We start from the raw sequence: 13756 nt of genomic DNA on the forward strand, positions 1-13756 counted from the left end.
ACACTGTATACAGGACACTTCAAACACTATATACAGGACACTTCAAACACTGTATACAGGACACTTCAAACACTATATACAGGACACTTCAAAAACTGTATACAGGACACTTCAAACACTATATACAGGACACTTCAAACACTATATACAGGACACTTCAAACACGTATATACAGGACACTTCAAACACGTATATACAGGACACTTCAAACACTGTATACAGGACACTTCAAACACTATATACAGGACACTTCAAACACTGTATACAGGACACTTCAAACACGTATATACAGGACACTTCAAACACTATATACAGGACACTTCAAACACTGTATACAGGACACTTCAAACACTGTATACAGGACACTTCAAACACTGTATACAGGACACTTCAAACACTGTATACAGGACACTTCAAACACTGTATACAGGACACTTCAAACACTATATACAGGACACTTCAAAAACTGTATACAGGACACTTCAAACACTATATACAGGACACTTCAAACACTATATACAGGACACTTCAAACACGTATATACAGGACACTTCAAACACGTATATACAGGACACTTCAAACACTGTATACAGGACACTTCAAACACTGTATACAGGACACTTCAAACACTGTATACAGGACACTTCAAACACTGTATACAGGACACTTCAAACACTATATACAGGACACTTCAAACACTATATACAGGACACTTCAAACACTGTATACAGGACACTTCAAACACTGTATACAGGACACTTCAAACACTATATACAGGACACTTCAAACACTATATACAGGACACTTCAAACACTATATAAAGGGCCCTTCAAACACTATATACAGGACACTTCAAACACTATATACAGGACACTTCAAACACTGTATACAGGACACTTCAAACACTATATACAGGACACTTCAAACACTATATACAGGACACTTCAAACACTATATACAGGACACTTCAAACACTATATACAGGACACTTCAAACACTGTATACAGGACACTTCAAACACTATATACAGGACACTTCAAACACTATATACAGGACACTTCAAACACTGTATACAGGACACTTCAAACACTATATACAGGACACTTCAAACACTATATACTTCAAACACTATATACAGGACACTTCAAACACTATATACAGGACACTTCAAACACTATTTCACTATTTCTCACACCAGCTATAGGTCTAGTAGAGAGACAGTGACAGAGCCAATTCAGTGGATGGGGATGACTGGGAGGCCATGGGTAAGGGCTTAAAGAGGGAATTTGGCCAGAACACCAGGGTTAAACCCCTACTCTTTACCAGGACTGCCATAAGATTTTAATGACAACACATTGAGTTAGGACCTCAGTTTAACGTCTCATCCGAAAGACAGTGTTACCTGACAGTATATTGTCCCCTTGACTATACTGGGGCATTAGGACTCACACAGACTGCAGTTTGAGCGCCCCCTGCTGGCCTCACCCATGTGGTCTCTCATCCAGGTACTGACCAGGCTCAGCCCTGCTTAGCTTCAGTAGGTAACCGCTCTTAGGCTGCAGGGTGATACGGATGTGGTTTGCTAATAGCGCAAATTATGCTTAAAAATAAACGATGACCACATTGAGATTTTTTTATGAAAATAAAATGTGGGCATCAGAGGGTTAATATCTTGCTATATTATCTTTTTGTCATGATTGTTCTGACCTTTTCAGTCTAACAGCTGGCCTTGTTATCCGTTTGCACTGTAAATAACCATCTATTTTCATTCCGTCCTGCCTCAAATGGCTTTTGGATTTGCCGTGAGCATTAATGTCTGATTCAGAAGTTGTTGTCTACAGAGTAAAGTTTGTCGTGGGTGGCAGCATAAGCCAAACCAGAATATCTGCGGCAGCAAACCAAAGCCACATGTTTTGCATGCCAGAGAGTTAAGTTTGCATAAATGCTATAGCATGTCAACAGTGGGGGTTGAAAAGCCACGTGCGGGTGTGTCTCTGGCTTCTGGAGGAGGTTTTAACCTGCACACACAGTGACCACATGCAGTTTCCTGGCAAGAATCAAAGAGCAAAGCGCTGTCAGGGGCCTGTGGGCTTCAGCATATGATAAGAGACTGCATCAAACACTAGCAGGGCTTTATTTACAATGCTCAGAGTGCCTGTAGTTCCTCTACAACTCTGTTTTTTTTCTTAACCCTTTCATCAGACGCATCGCTGTGCTCTGAGAAATTTCCAGAGAACTGTCCGGGTGTTGTTTTTGCAATGTTTGTGAAGCTATTTTTCACAGTAACTCTCCTTAGTTACTAAAAGCAAATTCAAAACTGACACTAAACCAAGAGTCAAATGAATTCATTGTCTCACTTTAATAATGGCACAGTCTGCAGAAACACTTTGATTGACGTTCTCCCATTGTACGTGTCATCAGAGGGGGAAAGCCCCGCCCACTAGTGACCATCTCTCCCTCATTAGCATAGGATGTTAGTCTTGTTTTTAAATCTGCCACTATGCTGACACACAGGCGTTTGTAGCTCTGTCCTCGTCAAAAAAGAGCACAATCTCATTTGCATTTAAAGCGACAGTCACCAAAAATATGACCAAAGCCTAAAGAGGGAAGTTTTGGGAGACATTACACAGTAATTGTGAAGTATTTTACAGTAACTCGCCTCAGTTATTAAAAACTGGCACTAAACGAAGAGCCAAATGTGAAGCGCCTTGCATGATGCCTCATAGATAAATATAACTTATGCAACACACACACACACACACACACACACACACGAGGCAGAGGAAATACAACACTCACGTAACACTCAGTGCTAATACAAGTCAATTAAACATAGTAAACACTCAAATTATGTCATGATTAATATTGTTATACATCATTTAAACATTGATAGGTTCTTGTTATTGTGTAGTCCTACTTAAAAAGTAAATGGGACTTTTGATTGGTAATTTAAATTTTAATAGTGTAAAATGAGGTCTCATTTGTGGTTGTATTAGTTAATGCATCAGCTAATGAGCAACATAGTTTGACCGGTTTAACCTATAGTGATCATAACAGGGTTATAACAGGTAAGACAAAAACTAAATTTATTGGCCAAAATCAATCACAATCTAAACTAAATCACGTTAAATTAAACTAAACTTAAAAAACCAAATCTAAAATCTAACACTTACCTATTAATCTAAAATTATTTAAATAAAAATAAGAAATAACAAAAATAAATTATTAAACTAAATAAAAAAATCAACTAAAAACAAATCTAAAATATAACCCTAACCTATTTGAAATTAATTAAATTAAATTAAATTAATAAATAATAAAAAATATATAAATAAATAAATAAAAAATAAATAAGACTAAACCGTAACCCAAACTATTAATGAACAGATTAATTAATGAAATTAACCTTATCTAAAATCTAATCCTAACCTATCTGAAACAAATTAAATAAAAAATAAATGAATAAGTAATAATAAAAAATGTAATTCAATTAAATAAGAAAAATAAATGAAAACCAAATCTTAATAAAAAACATGAATAAATAATAAACAATAAATAAATAAAAAATAAACAAAATAAATAATCATTTTCAGATTTCATCAGCACTAAATGTTTAATTTTTTCTTTCAATTCTTGCATTTTTTACGGTTTTGGATTCAGTATTTGTTTAATTTCTTTTTACTTTAATTAATTAAATAAACAGAAATGTGACCACAAAATAAAAACTAAACAAAAATGATTAAATCCATGAATAAAAAATAAATAAAGTTAATAAAACACAAATGTACAGCAAATTAAAAATAGTTTATTAAAATAACTAACTAATATAAACTAAATTTTATATATATATATATATATATATATATATATATATATATATATATATATATATATATATATACGTACGTACGTACGTACGTACGTACGTATGTATGTATATATATATATATATATATATATATATATATATATATATATATATATATCAAAATCAATAAAAACTTAATCACTATATATATATATATATATATATATATATATATATATATATATATATATATATATATGAATAATAATATATCTAAACTAAATAAAAACTGAATAAAAAATGCAAAGCTATAATAACCTTGGTTCATTCACCATGCATAACTAATGTAATTACACATGTAAATTAAGTAGTAAATGTCGAGATTAGCTTTAACTAAAATAGAATGTTAAAATAGATCTTGAATGCTATCAAATGAAATGCAATTCTAAAGTGTCACTAATTATATTGTGTGTTTAACAGTTGAAGTCAAAATTATTAGCCCACTCGTGAAAGGTATATTATTTTATAGATATTCCCAACATATTTTGAAGCATAACCATTTGAAAAACTCATTTCTAATGAACAATGTATGTCGTCGTTGCCATGATGACAGTGCATAATATTGTTCTAGCTATTTTTGCAAGAGAGCCTTTAGCTTAAAGTGCAATTTAAAGGCTTATTATGGTAATCAGGGTCAACTTTACATATTGTATGTCATATATAACATTGATATTAAGCATAATCATGCATATCAAGCATATAAATGATGTGGCTAGTAATAAGAAATCATTAATGAATGCTCAGATTAATTATGACATAAACAGTCAGTGCAGTGGTTACACTTTACAATAAGGTTTCATTAGCTAATGCATTCACTAATATGAACTAAGATTGAACAATACTCATAGTACAGCATTGATTACTGCATTATTACCATCCAAATGCTTGTAAACATTAGTTAATACACAGTGAGTTAACATGAACTAACAATTAATCTGAAATTAATTAAACAAAAACAAAAGAATAAATAATAAAAATAAATAAAAAATAAATTAATAGATTTAATTTAAAAATAATAAAAAAATAAAGAAAAACATATCTAAAATCTAATCCTAACCTATCTGAAACAAATTAAATAAAAAATAAATGAATAAATAATAATAAAAAAATTTATTCAATTAAATAAGAAAAACAAATAAAAAATAAATCTTAATAAAAAAACATGAATAAATAATAAACAATAAATAAATAAAAAATAAACAAAATAAAAAATCATTTTCAGATTTCATCAGCACTAAATGTTTAACTCATCATTTTTTCTTTCAATTATTGCATTTTTTACGGTTTTGGATTCAGTATTTGTTTTTACTTTTTACTTTAATTAATTAAATAAACAGAAATGTGACCACAAAATAAAAACTAAACAAAAATGATTAAATCCATGAATAAAAAATAAATAAAGTTAATAAAACAAAAATGTACAACAGCAAATTAAAAATAGTTTATTAAAATAATAAAATAACTAAACTAAATCATGCATATCAAGCATATAAATGATGTGGCTAGTAATAAGAAATCAGTAATTAATGCTCAGATTAATTATGACATAGTCAGTGCAGTGGTTACACTTTACAATAAGGTTTCATTAGCTAATGCATTCACTAATATGAACTAAGATTGAACAATACTCATAGTACAGTATTTATTACTGCATTATTACCATCCAAATGCTTGTAAACATTAGTTAACAAGCAGTGAGTTAACATGAACTAACAATTAATGACTTTATTTTCATTAACTAATGCTATAACTAACAAAAGTACTGTAATTAATGTTATGTTCATTGTTTGTTCATGTCAGTAAATGTATTAACTAACGTAACCCTATTGTAAAGTGTCACCAGTGCAGTGCAGTTCCCGTCCACGTTGTTGTTCTGACCATGAACTTCCAGCAGCAAATATTTAACCGTCATGAACGTTTATTTTAACGTCCTTCATTCATTGCCAAAGACCTCCAACATCACAGAGAGATGGATTAGATTGAAAAGTAAAAGACTAATCCAACTCGATCACACACTTCACGCACAAAAAGAAAAGTTAAATGGAGCCAACGCTCGAGCAAAGAAAAGCACACAATAATTGCGCTTCTTCTTTTCAAACCCCAGGTTTTCAAGCCACTTACCTTTCCCAAGGTCCTGTGTGGTTGTTCCAAGGCCATGTTTTTGCTTGTGCTGAAAGTGTGTTTGCACAGAGGCTGCTATACTGTCATTGTGAAGGCCCGTGTGTGTGTGTGTGTGTAGTGAGAGTGTCGAAATCACTCTCTCTCTCTCTCGCTCTGACCGCCATTTATAGAGCTCAGAGAGCCACAAATAGACAGCAGACAGCGGGGAGCCCTTGACAACAATCACTGGAACCATTTCCTGTGATGGGGGATCATTTAGTTCCTTGCACTAAAAGTAATAAGCGTGAGACTGTGCAAGTAGTGCTGTGGAGCTGGAGTGACTGCAGAGAGGAGCAAAAATAAATAAGCAAATAAATAGTATTGATTCTTCATTCGTTCCTTCATTTTCCTTCAGCCTAGTTGCTTATTCATCAGGGGTCGCCACAGCGGAATGAACCGCCAACTGTTCCAGCATATGTTTTACACAGCGGATGCCCTTCCGACTGCAACCCAGTACTGGGAAACACCCATACACTCTCACATTCTCATACACTATACGGCCATATTAGTTCATCAATTCCCCTATAGACCTTTTTCCTGGAATGCAAAATTACCCATAATGCTTTGCGTGTATGCGCAAGGAGAATGCGAAGAACTTCCGGTCGGCAGCTGATGTGTGTAAACAGTCACATTTGGACAGCTTTGAAACGATAGTTTTAATCTATTTTACCTGCTTTTATCCTCTTTAAACTAACACTGTTGTCCATCAGCAGCATCTCCTGGACTGATCATTTAAAGAAATGCGATCTAATATGATGGAAAACAGCTGCTGTGAGGCATTTTCCCCTCGTTGTCAGACGGCATCTTCTGCAGTTTAAATGAAGCCTCGTCATCGCTAAAGTCAACATTTTCTCTTTATTTCAAATATATAACCAGCCCAAACTAATGTAGTTCACCACAATGTTTGACACACACACGTAGCCTTTACTGTCCCACTGACACACTGATTTAATAATGCTGACAAAGTGAAAATATAGGCTAGTGTCATTTCCAAATGACAGAAAAACACAAACCGTGGTGAAAACAACACACGAAATAAAACACAAACGGCTCGCGATAAGAATGAACAGCAAATCAGCAGCAGAGGATCAATAACAGACTTTTATTGCTCATTTTTGTAAATTGCACGACTTTCATACCTGTTAAGTTTCATGCCAGCACTCTGGTTTGCTCTCTCTCTCTGTGTGTGAGTGTGTGTGTTAAAGAGCCGCTGAGCTAACAGCTGACAGGCCGGGAACGCACGCACACACACAAAGTATTTCTGACGGCAGACACGTGAACTAGGAGAACGTTTTTCTCGTATTTCTGACGTGCTTGAACCACATGTGACAGATTATAACGGCTTTAACACACACATTTCTAAGTTGTGTGTCACAAAAACACTCTGTTATCCAATAAAAACGTTATTGAAACCCATTTTCGGAGCGCAAATTACCAGTTGAACACGCTGTGAACGGAAGTTTTTAGCATTCTACCGGAAGAAGCTGGTCGCTAAGGCGCCCGCCATGCCGCAGCCATGAAAAACGTCTATAACTCATGTTCAAACACTGGATGATTCATTATTGTGAAGCTGTACGCTGAATAAAGCAGGCGACTGAAGTACTGGGCTATGTTTACGGATTAGGCTTTGGGTGGTTTGTCTATTTTACGCTCTTCTTTTCTCATTCCTAACAGACTCCAGACCTGTCTTGACTTTTCAGATTTCCAGCTGCAGAATTAAGTGAGCAGAACAGAGAGTGAACGGTTCATCACTGCCAGCGTTTTCTGTATTTATTTTCAGCTTGCAGAGTTTCAGACGCTTTATAAACGCTACCAAGAGATTTTGAAATCAGTATAGAGTCAATAGAGAGCAATTGATTGTGAGGCCGTATCTACAGTAGAAGAGTAATGTGCTGATACTGTGCTGGAGTCAGGTATCATTGATCAACTGCAAAGACTGTGACTTTACGGTTAGAGGTCTACCACTGTTGAGTGTGTTCAGTAAAACGGCCTTTATTCAACTGATTAATCCGGCGGTATGGTGTAATGAATTAACAAAGACAAACAAAGACTTAAGGCAACATCCCTTATACTGAATATCGCTATGCAGTATTATTCATTCATTCATTCATTTTCTTTGTGTGGAATGCATGCCATGAAATGATTCATTGCATTGATAATATGTAATATGACAAGGTTAATGCATTCTGTTAAAAATAATTACACTGTAAGCTAATCCGCTAACTAATATTAATACGTGAGAAAACCTTGGTGTAAAGTGTAATCAAAAGAATCGCTTCAGGATCTCTGTGTTGTGCTGTTAGTATTAGTATGTTAAGTCGTTCTCCTGCATCACGCTTGATCCTTCAAGATTAAATCATTGCTTTTGCACAGCAGCTCAGCTGCATTTACATTTACTCATTTAGCAGATGCTTTTATCTAAAGCGACTTACAAGTGAGAATAAAAAAAGCACTTAAGCTTTCATCAGATTTGCAATAAAAAAAAAACAACAACAACCCAGGCTCATCCTGAAAACATACCACTATATACATTTCTGGAGAGCGCCAAATATATCCCAGGAGCTACGTTTTTTTTTTTTTTTTTTGCAGATCCACCAGAGGCCGCTGTGTACGCTTGTTCAGATCTCAAATTTCTCTTGCGAGTGTCATTTGTCATTGGCTTGTGTTTTCATCTTACCCGCTTTCTGGAACCGTTCTTCACCAGGCTCAAACCCCGTCGTTGTGGTCAACTCCTCTCTGCGTCTCAAGTCTGCCGATGTACATGGAAAGCTACTGGGCAAACTGCTAACAGCAGAAATGCCGTCCACACACACAGAGATAAGTGGTCAGCTACTGGCGCGGGAAGAAATGACATCACACCATAGTGTTCGTTATAAAGGCCAAATGCAGCCATACATGAGCTGGTTCAAGCTTGTTCTTGGTCAAAGGTTGGTTTAAGCTGGCTTTTGTTTGTCATGAGCTGGTTTAAGCTTATTTGTGCTGGTTATGAGCTGGGTTAAGCTGGTTATTGTTGGTCAAGAGTTAGTTTAAGCTGGTCTTTGATGTCCATGAACTAGTTTAAGTTGGTTATTTATAGCCATAAACTAGTTTAAACTAGTGTAAGCTAGTTTTTGCTAATAAAGGGCTGGTTAAAATATAGTTCCTGCTGTTGAAGTTGGTTTAGGCTGCTTCGTATTGTTCATGAACTTGTTTTTGCTGGTCAAGAGTTGGTTTAAGCTAGTTCTTGATGGTCATAAGCTGGTTTAAGCTGTTTTTGCTGGCCACGAGTTGGTTTAAGGTGGTTCTTGCTGGTCAGGAGTTAAATTAAGAAGGTTATGCATGGCCATGGACTGGTTTAAGCTAGTTTAAGTTGGATTCTTCCTCATCATGAGCTGGTTTAAGATAGTACTGGCTGAAGAGTTGGTTTAGGCTGGTTCTTGTTGGTCATGAGCTGGTTTAAGCTTGTTCTTGCTGGCCATGAGCTGGTTCAAGCTGTTTTTTTTTTGCTGGTCATGAGCTTGGTTGAGATGGTTCTAGCTGACCAAGGGTTAGATTAAGAGGGTTATGGATGCCCATGAACTGGTTTAAGCTAGTTTAAGGGTGTTCTTGCTCATCTGGAACTGGTTTAAGATAATACTTGCTGTTGAAGAGTTGGTTTAGGCTGGTTCTTGGTGGGCATGAGCTCGTTTAAGCTTGCACTTGCTGGTCATGAGCTTGGTAAAGCTGGTTCTTGCTGGCCAAGAGTTAGATTAAGAAGGTTATGGATGGCTATGAACTGGTTTAAGCTAGTTCTTGCTTATTGTGAGCTGGTTTAAGATAGTACTTGCTGTTGAAGAGTTGGTTTAGGCTGGTTCTTGCTGGCTATGAGCTGGTTTAAGCTGTTTTTTTCTTCTTCAGGTCATGAGCTTAATTAAGCTGGTTCTAGCTCATTGATAGTTAGATTAAGAATGTTATGAATGGCCATGAACTGGTTTAAGCTAGTTTAAGCTAGTTCTTGCTCCTCATGAGCTGGTTTAAGATAGTTCTTGCTGCTAAAGAGTTGGTTTAGGGATCTGTAGAGCTGTGCGTTGATGGATTTGCTCTTCAGTGTTTGGACTCTCAGTAGTGATTATTAAACCACACTGAACTGAGCTAAACTGAACTGAACTTAAACTCTGAAAACTGAACTGACACTGTTTCAATTCACTATGATCTTCTATGTGAAGCTGCTTTGACTCAATCTACATTGTAAAAGCGCTGTACAAATAAAGGTGAATTGAATTGAAGACACAATTAACATTTACAAAATTTAATTTGTAATTTTAAAATACACATCATAAACGCACACATTCAATTGATTTGGGGAAATATTTATGAATTGTGTTTTGGGTGGCTCAGTGGCTCAGTGATTACCACAGTCGTCTCACAGCAAGAAGGTTGCTGGTTCAAGTCCTGACTGGGCCAGTTGGCATTTCTATGTGGAGTTTGCATGTTCTCCCTGCCTTCGCATGGGTTTCCTCCGAGTGCTCTGGTTTCCCCCACAGTCTAAACATATGCGCTATAGAGGAACTGAGTAAACCATCCACTGTGTAAAACATATGCCGGAATAGTTGGTAGTTCATTCCACTGTGGCGACCCCCGGTAAATAAAGAATAAGCAGGAGGATATTGTATTATTGAACTGTGTTTCTAATTCATAAATTGGATTGTGTAAATGTGAACTGTACTGTGGATTTATACGTTGTTTTTTTCCAAATGTATTATTTTTGAGACTGATCTGGCTCCACACTTTAAAGGCGAGTTTCTCAATAGTTCGATTTTGGGCTCCGGGGATCTGAATCTGAAATTAATTACAGAAAAAGCTGATGGTGATGAAGCGTTCACACTCTGTTCTGCTCACTTAATTCTGCGAAGCTGGAAATCTGGAAAGTTTAGACAGGCCGGGGGAGTCTGTTAGAAATGAGAAAAGAAGGGCGAAAGCAGACATGCCTAATCAGTAAACATAGCCCAGTACTTCAGTCGCCTGCTTTATTCAGCGTACAACTTCAAAATAATGAATCACTGAGTGTTTCCAAACAAATCTGTTTACTATTCTGCTGTGCGTCGACCTGCAGCGTCCAGCTCCTGCAGTTGTTCTGAACCACGTACGCGTCTGGAGGAATGGAGCTCAATCATCTCAGCGGGCGGTGCGGGGGTTTCTGGCGTAAGAGTTAGTTTGGGTTATAAGTAATAAGTTTGGGTTAAATAAGAAGAGCTCATGTACAAAGAGTTGCGTTGAATTCATACTAAAACATTGCATACGGACAAGGCTGTAAATGTGTGTACGCAGTAGAAAAATCAGAACACTGTGTTTGCAGAATCCCACGCATATTCTCTTTGTATATACGAATTAACGTGAAACTGAGCGCACGTGCACGAGCGCAAAACCCCTCCCTGCCTCCTCCCCCGTATGAATATGGTAATGACTCCACTTTAGCAAAACCAAACAAAAAAGCAACGGCAAAAGCAAACAAAAAGAGAAACTTCACAGAATGTGAATTGGAGGTGCTGCTATCGGAGGTAGACTGGAGAAACATGGTGTCATTTGCAAGTTTGTCCTACGCAATTAATAACAAAAGAAGAGTTGGAGAGTCTAGCTGATGCGGTTAACGCAGTGGGGTCTGAACATCGCTGAACTAACACCCTTTGAGGAGAGAGTTGCCTCAATTGTTGGCGACACTTTACTGTCTGGAGTAGTATCTGTGTGTGTGGGAGACACAGAGGTATTAGAGGAACACTTTGTTAGGACGGTATAGCAGCACCTCTCCGCTCTTATCAAGGCAGCGCCACCGGCATTTCAGCTGCCCCATCGCCCGCTCTACAACTGTCTGAGAATGGGCATCATTGTATCTGTGCTCTTGGTCAGTTTGTGAGTTGTTGATGGGGGTTAACAGACACGTCTTTAATGGAGAACCGCGGCCTCCTGATATGCAGTTAGATAAATAGTGTCAAATTTTTTAAAAATAAAAACTTAGCTGGAATAATATCTTTAAATACATCACTCACCCATCGTGCACCCGGCCACCATCTTGGAGACTTCAGATTCGACCATTGACAGTAGCTCCTTTCACAAAGTGATACCGGTAAATATCCGGAACAACTTTACCGGTAAATTTAGAAAAAGCACTGTTCACACAGGCGAGGACGTTACAGAATTTTTACGGAAAAGACCAATCACACATCCATTCCAAAATAGCGGTAAATTCATCATTAACCAGAAATGAGCTCTAAACAGCAGCACTTGTATATGTAAACATTTGACTACATTACAAACTCTGCGGATGGATCTGTATTGTGAACAACTTTGATGGAAACATATAGAGGAACACTTTTGCATGTCGAGATGTACATGATAAGTGTGTGTGTGCTGGCGCTCACGGGCTGCTTCACAGGCACACGCGACCGTCAAGCACCTGAAGGAAGCAGAGCTTGAAGGTAAACAAACAACAGCTTATCGTAAGCATCTTATCGATAATTATTTACACAGTTGGCATTAAGAAGGAACATAGAAACGTTATCTGATTAACTTCTAGCAGGTAAATGTGTCTGGAAAAATACTCAAAGGCTGTCATTCTCATAAACCATGTGGACGTGAATGTGTCTGACTATACTGATTGGCTAAAGTATATATATATATATATATATATATATATATATATATACATATATATATATATATATATATATATATATATACATATATATACATATATATATATATATATATATATATATATATACATATATATATATATATATATACATATATATATATATATATATATACATATATATATATATACATACATATATACATATATATATATATACACATATATATATATATATATATATATATATATATATATATATATATATATATATATATACATATATATATATACATATATATATATATATATATATATATATACATATACATATATATATATATACATATACATATATATATATATATATGTATATATATATGTATATATATATGTATGTATGTATAGTATCAATTAACCCATTTCATCAATTATAAATGAATAGCAGTGTTTTTCACATGTGTGGGTGCGATACTTTGTAGTGTGCAATTTAACATAACTGCCTCTAGGAGTCGCCAGTGGAAATAAAGCAAACACACGCACGATATGCACGTACGCCAGGCATGAGGCTGGCGTGGACCAACGCACATTCTCATGTTAATTTCATCGTTAGTAAATCCAAACGTTATCGTAAAACTTGCCGTACGCAAAGTTTTTGTGCGTACGCAGTGTTGATACACGAGTCCCCAGATGCTTTAGGTCCAAATATTTTTCTGTTCCCGCAGATTTTGTTTTTGTTTGGACCGGATGTTGTCATGGCAACAGTAGGGATACGAATTTTGGTGCATTCCAAACGGGATAAACAATTCATCCCAAATGGCGCACTATACGCTATGCACTTACACACTCAGCCCCCGTGTACACTAATACGGTTCCGTTTAAAACGCAGAAGTTTTGCTTTGGATTTGCTATCCATTCACACTTCCTCAAAGTTTTCGAGCCTTGAAAACGGAGCATTTTGGTAACGCTGAAGAGGCCATTTTGGGATTTAAAATGCTGCTGCTCCATATCAGTGTGGATGGGGGGAAAACGGAGACATCTGAAAATGGAGGCGTGGCTGCAGACATTCACCTCTCTGATTGGGGCTTTTTCTCAATATTAGGTGCTCAAAGTTCAGTCTT

General features: G+C 36.1%; 2 protein-coding genes across 9 annotated transcripts in view; both read right to left on the bottom strand.

The window, feature by feature from the left end:
* mlip (muscular LMNA-interacting protein) overlaps nt 1–6132 on the bottom strand; it is a 66007-nt gene extending 59875 nt beyond the window's left edge. For all 8 annotated transcript variants that reach the window (XM_087278815.1, XM_087278823.1, XM_087278821.1 and 5 more), the window contains exon 1: nt 5990–6132. In XM_087278815.1, coding sequence (XP_087134941.1) covers nt 5990–6025 — 36 coding nt within the window. In that variant the 5' untranslated portion in view covers nt 6026–6132. The remainder of the gene's footprint in view (nt 1–5989) is intronic.
* lrrc1 (leucine rich repeat containing 1) overlaps nt 1–13756 on the bottom strand; it is a 593918-nt gene that overhangs the window by 486392 nt on the left and 93770 nt on the right. The window lies entirely within an intron of this gene.

This window comes from Danio rerio, chromosome 13 (genome assembly GCF_052040795.2).
Source record: "Danio rerio strain M-AB ecotype USA chromosome 13, GRCz13ab, whole genome shotgun sequence".
Lineage (NCBI taxonomy): Eukaryota > Metazoa > Chordata > Actinopteri > Cypriniformes > Danionidae > Danio > Danio rerio.